The following is a 19565-nucleotide window of genomic DNA, read 5'->3' as shown; positions in this document are numbered from 1 at the left end:
GGTTTAAACTAATATAGCAGCAGGACGGGACCACAGTGATAGAGAAAAGGATCAAGCAGTTGGTATAAAGTAGATTCAGTATGTAGTAACACTGAGGAAGGACAGGCAGGTAATAGGGCAAAATTGCAGTCAAGGGAGAAGTTAAAAGTGTAACAAAGGGCAAAAACCAAAAAGGGTGATGAATACAGACTAAGGGCATTATATCTGAATGCACGCAATATACTGAATAAGGTAAGTGAACTTGTAGTGCTGTTAGAAATTGGCAGATATGACGTTGGGGGCCTCACTAAGTCATGGCTGAAAGAAGATCACAGTTGGGAGCTTAACATTCAAGGATACACACTGTATCGAAAGGATTGGAAGGTAGGCAGAGGGGATGGGGTGGCTCTGTTTATAAGATATGAAATCAAATTGTTAGAAAGAGGTGACACAGGATTGGAAGATGTAGAGTCCTTGTGGGTAGAGTTTAGAAACTGTAAGGGTAAAAAGACTCTGATGGGAGTTATATACAGGCCCCAAACAGTACCCATGATGAGGGATACAAATTACAATAGGAAATAGAAAAGGCACATAAAAAGAGCAACATTACGAAAGTCATGGGGAATTTCAGTTTGCAGGGAGATTGGGATAATCAAGTTGATGCTGGATAGAACAGCTTGTGGTTGAGCAAATTTGCACAGCAATTCTGCATTGGGTGTTATGTAATGAGCCAGATTTGATTAGGGAACTTTAGTTAAAGGAATCCTTGCGAGACAGCGATCATGATATTATAGAATTCACCCTGCAGTTTGACAGGAAGAAGCTAAAAATCGGAAGTATAAGTATTAAAGTGGAGTAAAGGGAATGATAGAGGCATGAGAGAACAGCTGGCCAAAGTGGATTGGAAGGGGACACTATCAGGGATTATAGCAGAACAGCAATGGCTGGTGTTTCTGGGGGTGAGATTTGGAAGGCACAGGAAAGATAAAGCCCAAAGATGAAGAAGTATTTTAAAGGGAGGATGCGGCAAACATGGCTGACAAGGGAAGTCAAAGACAGCATGAAAGAAGAACAGTGGGCATATAATACAGCAATAATTAGTGAGAAGTTAGAGGATTGGGAAGCATTTAAAAACTCATAGAAGGCAACTAAAAAAGCCATAAAGAGAGAAAAGATGAAATATGAAGGCAAGCTAACCAATAACATAAAAGAGAATACAAAAAGTTCTTCAGACATATAAAGAGGAGAAGACAGATGAGTGTGGATATCGGATCACTGGACATTGATGCTGGAGGGTTAGTAATGGGGTATTAGTAATGGGGTACAAAGAAAATGCAGACAAACTTAATAAGTATTTCTCATCAGCCTTCACTGTGGAAGACACTTGCAGAATGCTAGAAATGCAGGAGTGTCGGAGCAGAAGTAAATGTCTTTGCTATTGTTAAGGAGAAGGTGCTTGGGAAGCTGGAAAGTCTGAGGGTACATAAGTCACCTGGACAAGATAGATTACACCCCAGGACTCTGAAAGAGGTAGCTGAATTGTGGAGGTATTTGTAATAGTCTTTCAAGAATCACTAGATTTTGGAATGGTTCCAGAGGACTAGAAAATAGCAAATGCCACTCCACTCTTTAAGAAGGAAGGGATGTAGAAGAAAGAAAATGATAGGCCAGTTAACTTGACTTCATTGGTTAGAAAAATAGTGGCTTCTATAATTAACACTGAGGTTTCAGGGTACTTGGAGGCACATGACAAAATAGACCAAAGTCAGCATGGTTTCCTTCAGGTGAAATCTTGCCTGACAAATCTCAAAGTTCAAAGTAAATTTATTATCAAGGTACATATACATCTCCACATAGAACCCTAAGATTCATTTTCTTTTGAACATACTCAATAAATCCATAACAGAATAATAACCATAATAGAATCAATGATAAAGACCGCACTAACTTGGGTGTTCAGCCTATGTGCAAAAGACACAAACTGTGCAAATTCAAAAAGAAATGAATAATAATAATAATAATAAAAATAAGCAACAAATATCAAGAACATGAGATGAAGAGCCCTTGAAAGTGAGTCCACAGGATGTAGGAACATTTCAATGGTGGGGCAAGTGAAGTGAAGTATTCCCTTTGTTTCAAGGTTGAGGGGTAATAACTGTTCCTGAACCTGGTGGTGTGGGACCTGATGGTTGAGGGGTAATAACTGTTCCTGAACCTGGTGGTGTGGGACCTGATGGTTGAGGGGTGATAACTGTTCCTGAACCTGGTGGTGTGGGACCTGATGGATGAGGGGTAATAACTGTTCCTGAACCTGGTGATGTAAGTCCTGAGGCTCCTGTACCTTCTTCCTGATGGCAGCAGCAAGAAGAAAGCATGTCCCGGGTGATGGGGGTCACCGATGATGGATGCTGCTTTCCTGCAACAATGTTTCGCATAGATGTGCTCAATGATGGGGAGGGTTTTACCTGTGATGGACTGGGCTATATCCAACAAAATTCTTTGAGGAAATGACAGGCAGAATAGACAAAGTGGATTTTGTTGTCTTGGATTTTCAAAAAAACCTTTGACAAGGTGCCACATATAGACTGGTTAACAAGATAAGACCCCATGATGCTACAGGAAAGATACTCACATAGATAGAAGAGTGATTGATTGGCAGGAGGCAGAGTCAGAATTAAGGGGGCCTATTCCAGTTGGCTGCCGGTGACTAGTGGTGTTCCACAGGGGATTGTATTGGGATCACCTATTTTTCCACATTATATGTCAATGATTTGGATGATGGAATTTTCGGCTTTGTGGCCAAGTTTGCAGTGCTACTAAGACAGGGGGAAGGGCAAGTGGTGTTGAGAACACAGGGTGTCTGCAGAATGACTTAGACACATTGGGAGCATGAGCAAAGAAGTAGTAGATGGAATACAATGTAGGGAAGTGTATGTCCATGCACTTTTGTAGAAGGAATAAAGGCGTAAACTTTTTCCTAAATGCAGAGAAAATTAAAAAATCAGAGGTGCAAAGGGACCTGCAAGTCCTTGTGCAGGATTCCTTAAAGGTTAACTTGCAAGCTGTTTTGGAAGGCAAATGTAATGTCAGCATTCACTTCAAGAGGACTAGAGCGCAAGAGCAAGGATGTAATGCTGAGGCTTTATAAGGCATTGGTCAGACCATATTTGGAGCATTGTGAGCAGTTATGGGCTGGCATTGGAGACGATCCAGAGGAGGTTCATGAGAATGTTCCCAGTAATGGAAGGGTTAACATGTGAGAAACATTTGATAGTTCTGGGCCTGTACTCACTGGAATTTAAAAGAATAAGAGGGGAGATCTCATTGAAACCTATCAAATATTGAAAGGCCTAAATAGAATGGGTGTGGAGGGGATGTTTCCAATAGCGGGAGAATCTTCGACCAGAGGGCACAGCCTCAGAATACAGTCATCCTTTTAGAACAGAGATCTAGAAAAACGTCTTTAGCCAGAGGGTGGTGATCCTGTGAAATTTATTGCCACAGATGGCTGTTGAGGCTGTCATTGGGTATATTTAAGGCAGAGGTTGATAGGTTCTTGATTAATCGGGGTGTCAAAGGTTACAGGGAGAAGGCAGGAGCTTGAGGTTGAGAAGGATAATAAATCAGCCATGATAGATCAGCGGAGCAGACTAAATGAGCTGAATGACTTAATTATGCTCCTATGTTTTTTGGTCTTAAGACAGGTGCTCCCAACCTTTTTTTATGCCATGACCCCTACCATTAACCAAAGGGTCCATGGACCCCAGGTTGGGAACCCCTGTCTTCAGGTCTTATATTATAACCCTTATAGAGAAGGGAGAAATTACCTGAAAGTGAAACAGTTCTGAAATAATCTGTGAGAAAGTTATCAATCATCATTACCTTACCTGACTTCTGTATAAGCTTCAGAACAAATGGTTTCATGTCAACTAAGTAGTGGTCAAATTCCGAATCCAGTTTTTCCCAGGTCTCCTCCTGACTGGCCATCATGCTCTGTTAGTACATCTATTTGCAACAACCTGATTCAACAGAAAACAAAGTATTCAGTAGAGCGGAAAATAGAAAATATCAAATACCTGCATAGGCTTAGAATCTGAAATAAAAATAGAAAAAATTGCAAATATTTGTCAGGTCAAGCAACAGGTAAAAAGAAAAGTGGAGTTAACAGTTCAGGACCAAGTTGTGACCAAGGATCTTCAATGTAATACTTCTCTTTTCACAGAGGTTGCATGGCTTGCTATAAGATTTTTTAGATTGTTAAGAGGTTAAGGTTTCAAAAGAAAAATCAGTCAGTGTGCTGTTCTAATCGCCTGGTGTTTGCCTTGCCCAAATGAAGCCATTCCCTAAAACCATGATGGGAGTACAGAGAATTGGAATTAAGGCAAGAAACTCTGTCCACAAACAAAAATAGTGTAAACTTAATCTATTACTTTGTAGAAAATGCAAATCCACTGCCACTGAAGGTGATTTTTTCTAAAGGGTTGCCCACATCTTCACCGATCTTATGAAGGATGCATCCTAGAGCTTACAATTTGTTTTCTGCTGTTTAGTGCCAGCAATTGTTATATGCAATATTTGGACAGCTAGGAAGCAGAGTCAGGGAAATTGAGGTCATAGAAACTTTGGCACCACCAATAAACAACATTTTACAGAAATTACAGAACAACTAACTCCGTCAAAAACAATGGTAGTTCACTGATGACTAATAATCACCATGTCTTCTTGTTCGTAACAAGTAGCATTCTTAAAACACAATGACTTTCAACCTGAAACTAGGACTGAAATTTAACCTGTAATGTGCAATGCTCCATGCCATTCCTACAGCTAATACCATTTTTAATTGTCCAGTTCTATCTTCTTATCCAATCTGATCTAGACCAAAGCTGTGTGATAGTGTTGAACCAAAAGCCTAGTCAGAGTCTATGTGCACCTCAATACTGCATGTCAAAGCCAGTTAGCAACAATCAACCCAAACCTACCTGGAAAATATTAAGCAAGCTGAAAGATTGGTTTACATCTCACTGAGTGTTGTCCTAAATTTAGCATTAACATTTATAGCAACACACATCAAAGTTGCTAGTGAATGCAGCAGGCCAGGCAGCATCTCTAGGAAGAGGTGCAGTCAACGTTTCAGGCCAAGACCCTTCATCAGGACTAACTGAAGGAAGAGTGAGTAAGGGATTTGAAAGTTGGAGGGGGAGGGAGAGATCCAAAATGATAGGAGAAGACAGGAGGGGGAGGGATAGAGCCAAGAGCTGGACAGGTGATAGGCAAAAGGGGATATGAGAGGATCATGGGACAGGAGGTCTGGGAAGAAAGACAAGGGGGGAGGGACCCAGAGGATGGGCAAGAGGTATATTCAGAGGGACAGAGGGAGAAAAAGGAGAGTGAGAGAAAGAATGTGTGCATAAAAATAAGTAACAGATGGGGTACAAGGGGGAGGTGGGGCCTAGCGGAAGTTAGAGAAGTCGATGTTCATGCCATCAGGTTGGAGGCTACCCAGACGGAATATAAGGTGTTGTTCCTCCAACCGGAGTGTGGCTTCATCTTTACAGTAGAGGAGGCCGTGGATAGACATGTCAGAATGGGAATGGGATGTGGAATTAAAATGTGTGGCCACTGGGAGATCCTGCTTTCTCTGGCGGACAGAGCGTAGATGTTCAGCAAAGCGGTCTCCCAGTCTGTGTCGGGTCTCGCCAATATATAAAAGGCCACATCGGGAGCACCGGACGCAGTATATCACCCCAGTCGACTCACAGGTGAAGTGTTGCCTCACCTGGAAGGACTGTTTGGGGCCCTGAATGGTGGTAAGGGAGGAAGTGTAAGGGCATGTGTAGCACTTGTTCTGCTTACACAGATAAGTGCCAGGAGGGAGATCAATGGGGAGGGATGGGGGGGATGAATAGACAAGGGAGTTGTGTAGGGAGCAATCCCTGCGGAATGCAGAGAGAGGGGGGAGGGAAAGATGTGCTTAGTGGTGGGATCCCGTTGGAGGTGGTGGAAGTTATGGAGAATAATATGTTGGACCCGGAGGCTGGTGGGGTGGTAGGTGAGGACCAGGGGAACCCTATTCCTAGTGGGGTGGCGGAAGGATGGAGTGAGAGCAGATGTACGTGAAATGGGGGAGATGCGTTTTAAGAGCAGAGTTGATAGTGGAGGAAGGGAAGCCCCTTTCTTTAAAAATGGAAGACATCTCCCTCGTCCTAGAATGAAAAGCCTCATCCTGAGAGCAGATGCGGCGGAGACGGAGGAATTGCGAGAAGGGGATGGCGTTTTTGCAACAGACAGGGTGAGAAGAGGAATAGTCCAGATAGCTGTGAGAGTCAGTAGGCTTATAGTAGACATCAGTGGATAAGCTGTCTCCAGAGACAGAGACAGAAAGATCTAGAAAGGGGAGGGAGGTGTCAGAAATGGACCAGGTAAACTTGAGGGCAGGGTGAAAGTTGGAGGCAAGGTTAATAAAGTTAACAAGTTCTGCATGCGTGCAGAAAGCAGCGCCAATGCAGTCGTCGATGTAGCGAAGGAAAAGTGGGGGACAGATACCAGAATAGGCACGGAACATAGATTGTTCCACAAACCCAACAAAAAGGCAGGCATAGCTAGGACCCATACGGGTGCCCATAGCTACACCTTTAGTTTGGAGGAAGTGGGAGGAGCCAAAGGAGAAATTATTAAGAGTAAGGACTAATTTCGCTTGACGGAGCAGAGTGGTGGTAGAGGGGAACTGATTAGGTCTGGAATCCAAAAAGAAGCGTAGAGCTTTGAGACCTTCCTGATGGGGGATGGAAGTATATAAGGACTGGACATCCATGGTGAAAATAAAGCGTTGGGGGCCAGGGAACTTAAAATCATCAAAAAGTTTAAGAGCGTGAGAAGTGTCACGAACATAGGTCGGAAGGGATTGAACAAGGGGTGATAAAACAGTGTCGAGGTATGCAGAAATGAGTTCGGTGAGGCAGGAGCAAGCTGAGATAGGTCGGCCAGGACAGGCAGGTTTGTGGATCTTGGGTAGGAGGTAGAAACGGGAAGTGCGGGGTGTGGGAACTATAAGGTTGGTAGCAGTGGATGGGAGATCCCCTGAGCGGATAAAGTCGGTGATGGTGTGGGAGACAATGGCCTGGTGCTCCTTAGTGGGGTCACGATCGAGGGGTAAATAAGAGGAGGTATCCGCGAGTTGTTGCTGTGCCTCGGCAAGGTAGAGGTCAGTACTACGGTAAGGTAGAGGTAGAGTCCTTGGCTCCTCCCACTTCCTCCAAACTGAAGGTGTAGCTATGGGCACCCGTATGGGTCCTAGCTATGCCTACCTTTTTGTTGGGTTTGTGGAACAATCTATGTTCCGTGCCTATTCTGGTATCTGTCCCCCACTTTTCCTTCGCTACATCGACGACTGCATTGGCGCTGCTTCCTGCACGCATGCAGAACTCGTTGACTTTATTAACTTTGCCTCCAACTTTCACCCTGCCCTCAAGTTTACCTGGTCCATTTCTGACACCTCCCTCCCCTTTCTAGATCTTTCTGTCTCTGTCTCTGGAGACAGCTTATCCACTGATGTCTACTATAAGCCTACTGACTCTCACAGCTATCTGAACTATTCCTCTTCTCACCCTGTCTCTTGCAAAAACGCCATCCCCTTCTCGCAATTCCTCCGTCTCCGCCGCATCTGCTCTCAGGATGAGGCTTTTCATTCTAGGACGAGGGAGATGTCTTCCTTTTTTAAAGAAAGGGGCTTCCCTTCCTCCACTATCAACTCTGCTCTTAAACGCATCTCCCCCATTTCACGTACATCTGCTCTCACTCCATCCTCCCGCCACCCCACTAGGAATAGGGTTCCCCTGGTCCTCACCTACCACCCCACCAGCCTCCGGGTCCAACATATTATTCTCCGTAACTTCCGCCACCTCCAACGGGATCCCACCACTAAGCACATCTTTCCCTCCCCACCTCTCTCTGCATTCCGCAGGGGTCGCTCCCTACACAACTCCCTTGTCCATTCATTCCTCCCCGCTGATCTCCCTCCTGGCACTTATCTGTGTAAGCGGAACAAGTGCTACACATGCCCTTACACTTCCTCCCTTACCACCATTCAGGGCCCCAAACAGTCCTTCCAGGTGAGGCAACACTTCACCTGTGAGTCGACTGGGGTGATATACTGCGTCCGGTGCTCCCGATGTGGCCTTTTATATATTGGCGAGACCCGACGCAGACTGGGAGACCGCTTTGCTGAACATCTGCGCTCTGTCCGCCAGAGAAAGCAGGATCTCCCAGTGGCCACACATTTTAATTCCACATCCCATTCCCATTCTGACATGTCTATCCACGGCCTCCTCTACTGTAAAGATGAAGCCACACTCAGGTTGGAGGAACAACACCTTATATTCCGTCTGGGTAGCCTCCAACCTGATGGCATGAACATCGACTTCTCTAACTTCAGCTAGGCCCCACCTCCCCCTCGTACCCCATCTGTTACTTATTTTTATGCACACATTCTTTCTCTCATTCTCCTTTTTCTCCCTCTGTCCCTCTGAATATACCTCTTGCCCATCCTCTGGGTCCTCCCCCCCCCCGGTCTTTCTTCCCGGACCTCCTGTCCCATGATCCTCTCATATCCCCTTTTGCCTATCACCTGTCCAGCTCTTGGCTCTACCCCTCCCCCTCCTGTCTTCTCCTATCATTTTGGATCTCCCCCTCCCCCTCCAACTTTCAAATCCCTTACTCACTCTTCCTTCAGTTAGTCCTGACGAAGGGTCTCGGCCTGAAACGTCGACTGCACCTCTTCCTACAGATGCTGCCTGGCCTGCTGCGTTCACCAGCAACTTTGATGTGTGTTGCTTGAATTTCCAGCATCTGCAGAATTCCTGTTGTTTGCGTTTAAATTAACATTTATAAACCACCTAACTGGGTTCAACCAAACTAATTTTTTTAATGATACAAATTGTAACTCAGATGAGAATCTTTTCGTACAATTTCATGAGCAATGGACACAAATCTCACCATTACACTGTACTACGAGTAGGTTGATATATTGTCACTTACTTTGTTTAGCTTAAACTTACTCATGCCAACTTATACTCAGTTACATTCAAAACAAAAATGTATATACAGATCCGCAAACCTTTTCTACACCATCAGTTTGTCCTAAAAATCCATTCAAAGATAAAGATTAAAGATCAGCTTTATTTGTCAAGTTTTTTTACATTGTTATTGAAACACATAGTTGTTTGCCTCAACAACCAACAGTCTGAGGATGTGCTGGGGATCAACCTGCAAGTGTTCCCATGCTTCCAGCCTCAACATAACATGCCCATACCCTACTAACCCTAACCTGTACATCTTTGGAACATGGGAGGAAACTGGAGCACCTGGAAGAAACCGACACAGTCACAGGGAGAACCTACAAACTCCTTCTTCAGACTGTACCTAGCCTCCAACAATTAATTTAATGGATCACTAAAACAGTGAAGTATTCTTGTACAAATTGAGAATCAAATGTTAAACTGACCATAGTTCACACATTTTAAATTATATGACAACACCTCAGATATAAAAATGGATGGGGTTGGGGCAGTGATATCAGTTGAATCAGCAAAAGCAGGCTGAATCTCACTCAGAAGGAGTCTCAAGTCCCCACGTTCAGTAATTTGCAGTCTGTTTTGTTGCTTTGAAAGAAGTTGGGTGACTGCTCTGAAACCACCCTCTACTTTATCAGAAACAGGTGTCCCTCGCTTTTCGAACATTCGCTTTACGAAACCTCGCTGTTATAAAAGACCTACATTAGTTACCTGTTTTCGCTAACAGAAGGTGTTTTCACTGTTACGAAAAAAGGCAGCGCGCGCGCCCCAAGCAGCCAAGCTCCTCCCCCAGAACTGCATTCTAGATGGCATTGCTTAAACACGTGCCTGTGAGCATCTGTGCTTTATGTCGATTTATTTTGAGCATCTGTTAGCAAGATGAGTTCTAAGGTATCGGAAAAGCCTAAAAGAGCTCGTAAGGGTGTTACACTTAGTGTAAAACTAGACATAATTAAGCGTTTCGATCATGGAGAACGAAGTAAGGACAAAGTGGGTTTGGCTTGTGGAAGTTGACGAAGATGATGTTGAAGAGGTTTTGGCATCCCATGGCCAAGAACTGATAGATGAAGAGCTGATGCAATTGGAAGAGGAAAGGATAACAATCGAAACCGAATGCAGTAGCGAACGGTCCGAAAGCCCCCTGCTGTACTCACTGTACACCCATGATTGTGTAGACAAGTTTCTATCGAACTCAATAGGTTTGCTGATGACACCACAATTATAGGCCGTATCTCGGGTAACGATGAGTTTGAGTACAGAGAGGAAATTAAGCACCTGGTGGCATGGTGTGAAGACAATAACCTATCCCTCAATGTCAGCAAGACGAAGGAACTGGTTGTTGACCTCAGAAGGAGTAGCGGACCACATGACCCCATTTACATCGGTGGTGCGCAAGTGGAACAGGTCAAAAGCTTTAACTTCCTCGGGGTCAATATCACAAATGACCTGACTTGGTCCAACCAAGCAGAGTCCACTGCCAAGAAAGCTCACCAGCACCTTTACTTCCTGAGAAAGCTAAAGAAATTTGGCCTGTCCCCTAAAACCCTCACTAATTTTTATAGATGCACTGTAGAAAGCATTCTTCCAGAGTGCATCACAACTTGGTATGGAAGTTGTCCTGTCCAAGGCCAGAAGAAGCTGCAAAAGATCGTGAACACAGCCTAGCACATCACACAAACCAATCTTCTGTCCTTGGACTCACTTTACACTGCACGCTGTCGGAGCAGTGCTGCTAGGATAATCAAGGACACAACCCACCCAGCCAACACATCTTTCGTCCCTCTTCCTTCCGGGAGAAGGCTCAGGAGCTTGAAGACTCGTACAGCCAGATTTAGGAACAGCTTCTTTCCAACTGTGATAAGACTGCTGAATGGATCCTGACGCAGATCTGGGCCGTATCCTCCAAATATCCAGACCTGCCTCTCAGTTTTTTTGCGCTACCTTACTTTCCCTTTTCTATTTTCTATTTATGATTTATAATTTAAATTTTTAATATTTACTATCAATTTGTACTCCAGGGAGCGCAAAGCGCAGAATCAAATATCGTTGTGATGATTGTATGTTCTAGTATCAATTGTTTGGCAACAATAAAAAAAGTATGAAGAAAGTGAAGTCGTCCAGGAGCTGAACGTGAAGCAACTGCGTGAGATTTTCGCTGCAATGATTGCAGAAAAGTATAACTTTAATTTTGAAGGGTACGTAGGTTTAGGGCGTATTTGCAGGATGGTTTGAGTGCTTACAAAGAACTGTATGATAGAAAAATGCGTGAGGCTAAGCAGTCAAGCATACTGTCGTTTTTCAAGCCTTCCACATCAGCCACAGCAGACGATGAACCTCGGCCTTCGACATCGAGGCAGGTAGACATAGAAGAAAATGACCTGCCTGCCCTGATGGAAACAGACGACGATGAGATGACACCCCAGTGTCCCACCACCGCAACCTCCGGCAACTCAGCCTAACACACTATCATCAGTGTGCTTGGCGCTGTCTTCCCGATTCTGGTAAGTGATACTACACTGTACATACATTATTTCTACTTTATATAGGCTGTATATTTTTATGTGTTATTTGGTATGATTTGGCAGCTTCATAGCTTAAAGGTTACTGGAGAGAGTGTTTCTGCTGAGAGTGCTTGCGCGAGATTTTCACGACGGTGGATAGTGCGGCAATGATTGTAGAAAAGTATTTCTACTTTATATAGGCTGTGTATTTATCATATCATTCCTGCTTTTAGTATATGTTACTGTTATTGTAGGTTTTATCTGTTATTTGGCATGATTTGGTAGGTTATTTTTTGGGTCTGCGAACGCTCACAAGTTTTTCCCATATAAATAAATGGTAATTGCTTCTTCACTTTACGACGTTCTGGCTTACGAACCATTTCATAGGAACGCTCTACCTTCGGATGGCGGGGGAAACCTGTATTGGAAAGGCAATAAAGAACATCTTGACCTTTTCCACAGTGCAGAATAGCATTCAGAGATTTCTTTCTGCAACCAAAAGTCTTGCTATGATTTTTTTGAACAATAGCTTCAGCTCAAAGTCATTTTGTAGCAAGATCAGTTCTTCCTCCATCCTTCCTGTTAAGCCTTCATTACAGTGTTCAGGAATGGATTTATTACCCAATCTGGAGTCTGGATTGAGAGAACATCCTTAAATCTCTCCTTTGTGTCTCTATGCAGCTCACCCAGGTGGGCACGGTATACTTGAAGATCATCATCCGTTATTTTCTTTCTTTCTCTTCCTATCAAGGGAGGCTCGGAAATTGGAAAAGGTCGCAACAACCAATGTTGCATTTAAATAGTTAACTTGAACAGAAATTGTGGAGACAACTGATTTGATTTTGATAAGTTTCACATCATTTCTTCACAATTGAATATTGATTTCATTAAACATTGTGAATAATTCTGACAAATAAGCAATGTCATGCCTGATATTCTTGAGTTGATTACTGAATGAAACATTCGAGCCTTCAAAGACTTTTATCACAGTTTTAAAAAGTGCATAAGAGCATCTCAAGCACATTCCCTTTGAAAGCCACCTAACTTCTGTGTACAACAGTAAGCATTCAAACTGCTCATCATTCTAAACACAAAGTTCTCAAAATAATCAAGAATTGAGAGCATGAGACTTCATTTTATTACTCCTGTGATAACAACATTTAATAATTTGTGCAGATGTTTACTTAGGTTGTTTTGCGACAAGATATAATCAGTAAATTTGACAGTGAATGGTAATTATGTTAGTTACAGCTTTTCTTCAATAAATTAATAACCCCATGGTGGCATCCTGTCATTGATGGTGCCTCATCTGTTGCACAAGCAAAAATAAGAGGAATGTCTTTCTTATTGAAAAATTGCTCAACAACCTATAATATTGACTCCCCCTTCATATCTGTTTCTAGTCCCCTTGCAAATACCAACTCTTGAACCATGCTTCATCTCTTAAAAGTAAACATGACCAAGAAGCAGATTCGTTGCCTTGCAAAGTTGACTCATCCAACTGCAGAGCAGATTTTGTTGTCTTAAGTACGTTACACAATGTATCTTCCACATTCTCAGACATTACATGCTTGAACAGAGTTGATTCTGCTCAGCGGCACTTTAATTATTTGATTTGCTTACTTATGCAAATCATTCTCAGAACCTCCCTTACTGCTCCCTTACAGAGGCTCCATCTTCCTCTCACCCCAACCCTCCCCTCTCCACTGACACCCCCAGCCTCCCCCCTCTGATCCCAGCTCTCATCCGTGCCGGGTCTTTACCATCCACCCCGACCTTCAACTGTCGGAGGCAGAATGCTCTGTCCTCAGTAAGGGCCTCACCTTTGTCCCCCTTCGCCCACACCTCAGCGAGTTCCGTGTTTGCCATGATGCGGAACTCTTCTTCCGCCGTCTCTGTGCCTACTTTTTCGGCAAGGACTCTTCCACCCCCACCGATGACCCCTTCTCCCGTCTTCAACCCTCCTCTTCTTCATGGACACCCCACTCTGGTCTTCTGCCTGCTCTGGATCTCTTTATTGCTAACTGCTGACAGGAAATCTATGTTCCGTACCTATTCTGGTATCTGTCCCCCACTTTTCCTTCGCTACATCGACGACTGCATTGGCGCTGCTTCCTGCACGCATGCAGAGCTCGTTGACTTTATTAACTTTGCCTCCAACTTTCACCCTGCCCTCAAGTTTACCTGGTCCATTTCCGACACCTCCCTCCCCTTTCTAGATCTTTCTGCCTCTATCTCTGGTGACAGCTTATCCACTGATGTCTACTATAAGCCTACTGACTCTCACAGCTATCTGGACTATTCCTCTTCTCACCCTGTCTCTTGCAAAAATGCCATCCCCTTCTCGCAGTTCCTCCGTCTCCGCCGCATCTGCTCTCAGGATGAGGCTTTTCATTCCAGGATGAGGGAGATATCCTCCTTTTTCAAAGAAAGGGGCTTCCCTTCCTCCACCATCAACTCTGCTCTCAAACGCATCTCCCCCATTTCATGCACATCTGCTCTCACTCCATCCTCCCGCCACCCCACTCGGAATAGGGTTCCACTGGTCCTCACCTAGCACCCCACCAGCCTCCGGGTTCAACATATTATTCTCCATAACTTCAGCCACCTCCAACGGAATCCAACCACTAAGCACATCTTTCCCTCCTCCCCCTCTCTGCTTTCCGCAGGGATCGCTCCCTACACAACTCCTTTGTCCATTCGTCCCCCCCATCCCTCCCCACTGATCTCCCTCCTGGCACTTATCCTTGTAAGCAGAACAAGTGCTACACATGCCCTTACACTTCCTCCCTTACCACCATTCAGGGCCCCAGACAGTCCTTCCAGGTGAGGCGACACTTCACCTGTGAGTTGGCTGGGGTGATATACTGCGTCCGGTGCTCCCGATGTGGCCTTCTATATATTGGCGAGACCCGACGCAGACTGGGAGACCGCTTTGCTGAACACCTACGCTCTGTCCGCCAGAGAAAGCAGGATCTCCCAGTGGCCACACATTTTAATTCCACATCCCATTCCCATTCTGACATGTCTATCCACGGCCTCCTCCACTGTAAAGATGAAGCCACACTCAGGTTAGAGGAACAACACCTTATATTCCATCTGGGTATCCTCCAACCTTATGGCATGAACATTGACTTCTCTAACTTCCGCTAATGCCCCTCGTACCCCATCCGTTATTTATTTTTATACAAACATTCTTTCTCTCACTCTCCTTTTTCTCCCTCTGTCCCTCTGACTATACCCCTTGCCCATCCTCTGGGTTCCCCCCCCCCCCGCTGTCTTTCTCCCCGGGCCTCCTGTCCCATGATCCTCTCATATCCCCTTTGCCAATCACCTGTCCAGCTCTTGGCTCCATCCCTCCCCCTCCTGTCTTCTCCTATCACTTTGGATCTCCCCCTCCCCCTCCCACTTTCAAATCTCTTACTAACTCTTCAGTTAGTCCTGACGAAGGGTCTCGGCCTGAAACGTCAACTGTACCTCTTCCTAGAGATGCTGCCTGGCCTGCTGCGTTCACCAGCAACTTTGATGTGTGTTGCTTGAATTTCCAGCAACTGCAGAATTCCTGTTGTCTACTGCTGACAGAATCAGTTCTTCTCCAATTGTATGGGGCTTTCCAGATTTAATAATGAGCAATGAAATGTTGTATGAAGCATGCAAACCATCACTGTTTTGTTATGAAGTGCTCGCAAACATGGTTTGAAGTGGCTTTCATTTCTGAAAGTTTTCACGATGTGAATGGAAATAAGCTAAGTTCTTGTTTGCTTTATCAGAGTGTATTCTCTTCAAATGTTCAAAGAAACTTCACATGCAGTCAAGAGCATTTGAAAGGGCAAATTCTGAACTTTACCCCATTGAATGCCATACACTAATTCACAGTAATTGCATCAGAATCGTACTAACACTGTACCACAGTAGTGAACGACAATAATGCACGGGCTAGGCCCAGAAATAACACAATTTCTTCAGTCCATAATTCTCATGGTATGCCAAATACAGAAGTGTCACATTGCTTTTCAACAACTATAATGCGCTTTGAGCAAAGTCTAAAAGAATGGTGGGATACCAAGAGATGAGGTTATTATGTGATCATTGTAATCCATTTTGAGACACTGGGGATCAAATGCCTCAATTAATTTCTTAAATTAAGCCTGTAATCCCTCAGCTGACCCCTTCGCTATTGAGCACTCCTCCACCCCCCCCTCCCCTTATCCTCGTCATAAGACCATAAGATATAGCAACAGAATTAGGCTATTTGCCTCCACAACTGCCTGTGGCAACAAATTCCACAGATTCACCACGCTCTCATCAAAGAAATTCCTCTTCATCTCTGTTCTAAAAGGACACCCCTCTATTCTGAGGCTGTGTCCTCAGGTCTCGGACACTCCCACCATAGGAAATGTCCTCTCCACATCTACTCTATCAACGCCTTTCAATATTCAATAAGTTTCAATTAGGTCATCCCTCATTCTTTTGAATTCCAGTTAATACAGGCACAAGGCCACAAACACTCTTCATATGACAAGCCGTTCAATCCTGGAATCATTTTCATGAACCTCCTTTGAACCCTCTCCAGTTTCAGCACATCCTTTCTAAGATAAGGGGCACAAAACTGCTCACAATACTCCAAGTGAGGCCTTACCAGTGCTTTATAAAGTCTCTACATTATATTCTTGCTCTTATATTCTAGTCCTCTCAAAATGAATGCTAACATCGCATTTGCCTTCTCACCAGACTCACCAGAATTAATCATTATGGAATCCTGCTCAAAGACTCCCAAGCCCCTTTGCGCCTCAGATTTTTGTAACTTCTTTCCATTCAGAAAATAATCAGCCCTTTCATTTCTTCTACCAAAGGGCATGACCATACACTTCCCGTCACAGTATTTCATCTGCCACTTATTTGCCTGTTCTCCTTAATCTAAGTTCTTCTGTAGCCTCTATACCTCTCTAACTAGCTGCCCCTCCACCTCTCTTCATATCATCTGCAAACTTTGCAACAAAGCCATCAATTCCATCATCCAAACCATTGATATAAAATATAAAAAGAATTGGCTCTAACACAGCCCCTTAGAAACTATCACTGCCCCAAGGAGGCAATATCACCCACTTTAGGAACCAGAGCGCTAAACGAAATAGCATTTTGCCAAGGCCAAGATGCAAAACACAGTATATACGGTCATACAGAGCATACAGCATATATAGTCACAAAATAATATTGGCTAAGGTCCCTGAAGACTGATGGTAAATGGGATATTGTCTAAGAGTCATGTTTCTGCAAGCACGCAGCAATTCCTCATCTCGCACTAGCTCAGCCTCGGACAAAGGCAATTCAGCTCATCTCATGCTGGGTAAGCTGCAGACGAAGACAATCCAACTTATCTTCCAGGGCGAACACTGGAGAGCAACTCTGACAGGAGAGCTAGCCCAAACTAGCACAGATTCCAGCTTGCATCTATTAAAACTCATTTCCAGGAAACAACATTAGAGCCAGCTCCATGAAAGCAGCATAATTGACAATATGCAAATCACAATTCCACTGCAATTTGCCTATTGCCACAAAAGGCATACAGCATATGTGATCTCATTGGCTCTTCATGTGGCCTTGGATCACCTGGACACTTCTAATACTTACATCAGGCTGCTGTCAACTGACTACAGCTCACTGTTTAAATACAATCATTGCTACAGTTCTGATCAAAAAACTCCAAACCCTGCACCTCTGTACCTTTTTCTGCGACTGGATCCTTGACTTCCTCACCAGAAGACCACAGACTGTGTGGATCAGAAATGACATCTCCACCTCACTGATAATCAACAATGGTGCACTTCAAAGATGTATACCTAGCCCATTGTTCTATCATAGCTGGCTAGGCACAACTCAAAAGTCATCTATGAATCTACTGACATAATAATTTGCAGTTTCTATTATTATATTTGCAATGTATTGCTACCGCATAACAACAAATTTCACAACATATGCCAATGATATTAAACCTGATTCTGATTATCCTAAATAGCTTTCTATTAATTAGATCTAACTGTGAGCAGGAGCCAAGAGACTACCAAATTAATAATAAAGGAAATTAATTAAGTTAGATAAAATATGCAAACTAATGTAAAGCTGACCCATCACATTTTAATGGTATTGAAACCTCTGAAACTTTTAAAACAGAGGATCAGTTTCCACCACCAGAGAGCAGCAGTACTGCAGTTTTAGTGTACACAAGACAGCTATTCAAAGTAACTGTACTCTTTAAATAGCAACGCATTTTTGCTCCAGCTGAATTGCTATCTTATGTATATCAATACAAGGAAATGGACCATCAATCAATCAGAAATGATGTACTACCAATTCTTTGCATCTTGACAACATTTGATAATTTTTGTTCTAGCTTTAAATTCCAGCAGCAGTTCCAAAAACATCTGTGTGCTTTTACAGATCATGTGATCCAAAATAAATACCGTACTGAAATTAACTCCAAATAGAACACGCTCTTAAAAAAAACGTACTCTTTAATGTAGAAAAGCATCCGTAAGTACTGAACAGTAATTTTAAAAAGGCAATGAACCAAAGAACAAGGAATGATTTAAAATTTTGATACAGACAACAGGTTTTAGATGAATTGGACTTCCCAGAGAATGCAAGATGTGAGGCTAGCTTTTAGACAGATAATTAAAATTGTCATATCTGCAAATGACAAACAAAGAAACAAAATCATGAGGTCAGTCTGTTTTGAAAACAACCAGTTGTGATAAGACCAGGTCATATGGAAACTATCTCCAACTCTATACTTTTTTGCTGCCTCAGTGGAACAGGTAGCATAATCAAAGACGTCACCCACCCTGGACATTTTCTCTTCTCCTGCTTTCCATCAGGCAGAAGATAAAAAAGCCTGAATGCATGTACCAGTAGACTCAAGGCCAGCTTCTACACCGCTGTTGTAAGACTAATGAAAGGTTCCCTTGTACGATAAAACACACTCTTAACGTCACAATCTACCATGTTGTGACCTTGCACCTTACTGTCTACTTGCAAATGCACTTTCTCTATACTTTAATACTTAACTCTACATTCATGACCTTAGTTCACTGTTGTAATGATTTGATCTGCATGGACAGCATGAAAGACAAGTTTTTCATTGTACCTCAGTAGAGATGATAATAAACTAATTGAGAATCAGAATCTGTTGGAAAAAGAGGAGCAACAAAGTAGTGTTTGTGGACGTTTCAAAATCTGATGACAAAGAAGAAGATACTCCTGAAATTTTGACTGTGGGTCTTCAGGCTTACTTACCTCCTCCCAAACAGCTGTAACAAGAAGAAAGTATGTGCCAGATGGTGACCCTAACAATGGATGCTTTCTTCTTGAGGCATCAACTCTTGAAGATGTCCTCAGCGGTGAGGAAGGTTGTGAACATTTGGAGCTGGCTGAGTGTACATCTCTCTGAAACTTCCTACAATCCCACACATCTCAATCCTAAACCTCAATACCAGACAGTGATACAACCAATCAGAATGCTCTTACAGTACATCTGTAGAAATCTGTTAGTCTTTAGTGATGTACCAAATTTCTTCACACTCCTAATGAAGTGCTGTGCCTTCCTCATGATTGCATTAATGTGTTCAGCCCAAGATGATGGTGACGCCAGAAACTTGAAGCTGCTCATCTTTCCACCACTGACCCTTCAGTGAGGACTGATGTGTATTCGACTGACTTCTCTTTTCTAAAATCTACAATCAATTCCTTAGACTTGCTGATGTTGAGTGCAGGATTGTTGTTGCAACACCTCTCAATCAGCCATTTCCTCTCACTCCCATACACCTCATTGCCACCTGAGATTTTACCAGCAGTGGGGTCATCTGTGCATTTACAAATGGTGTTTTAGCTGTGCTTAGTCACACAGTCATGGAATGGAAAGAGTGGAGCAGTGAGATATTTATGCATCCCTGAGGTGCACCTGTGTTGAGGGTCAGCTAGGAGGAGATATTATCACCAATCTGTACTGACTGTGGTCTCC

At 43.6% G+C, this 19565-nt stretch overlaps 1 protein-coding gene across 6 annotated transcripts in view; it reads right to left on the bottom strand.

The window, feature by feature from the left end:
• The window catches only part of cep112 (centrosomal protein 112), a 546977-nt gene that overhangs the window by 515610 nt on the left and 11802 nt on the right, over positions 1–19565 (bottom strand). For all 6 annotated transcript variants that reach the window (XM_072242065.1, XM_072242069.1, XM_072242070.1 and 3 more), the window contains exon 2: positions 3867–3998. In XM_072242065.1, the coding sequence (XP_072098166.1) occupies positions 3867–3969 (103 nt within the window). In that variant the 5' untranslated portion in view covers positions 3970–3998. The remainder of the gene's footprint in view (positions 1–3866; positions 3999–19565) is intronic.

Source organism: Mobula birostris, chromosome 24 (genome assembly GCF_030028105.1).
Source record: "Mobula birostris isolate sMobBir1 chromosome 24, sMobBir1.hap1, whole genome shotgun sequence".
NCBI classification, from domain to species: Eukaryota; Metazoa; Chordata; class Chondrichthyes; order Myliobatiformes; family Myliobatidae; genus Mobula; species Mobula birostris.
This window is presented reverse-complemented; position numbering and strand designations above follow the sequence as displayed.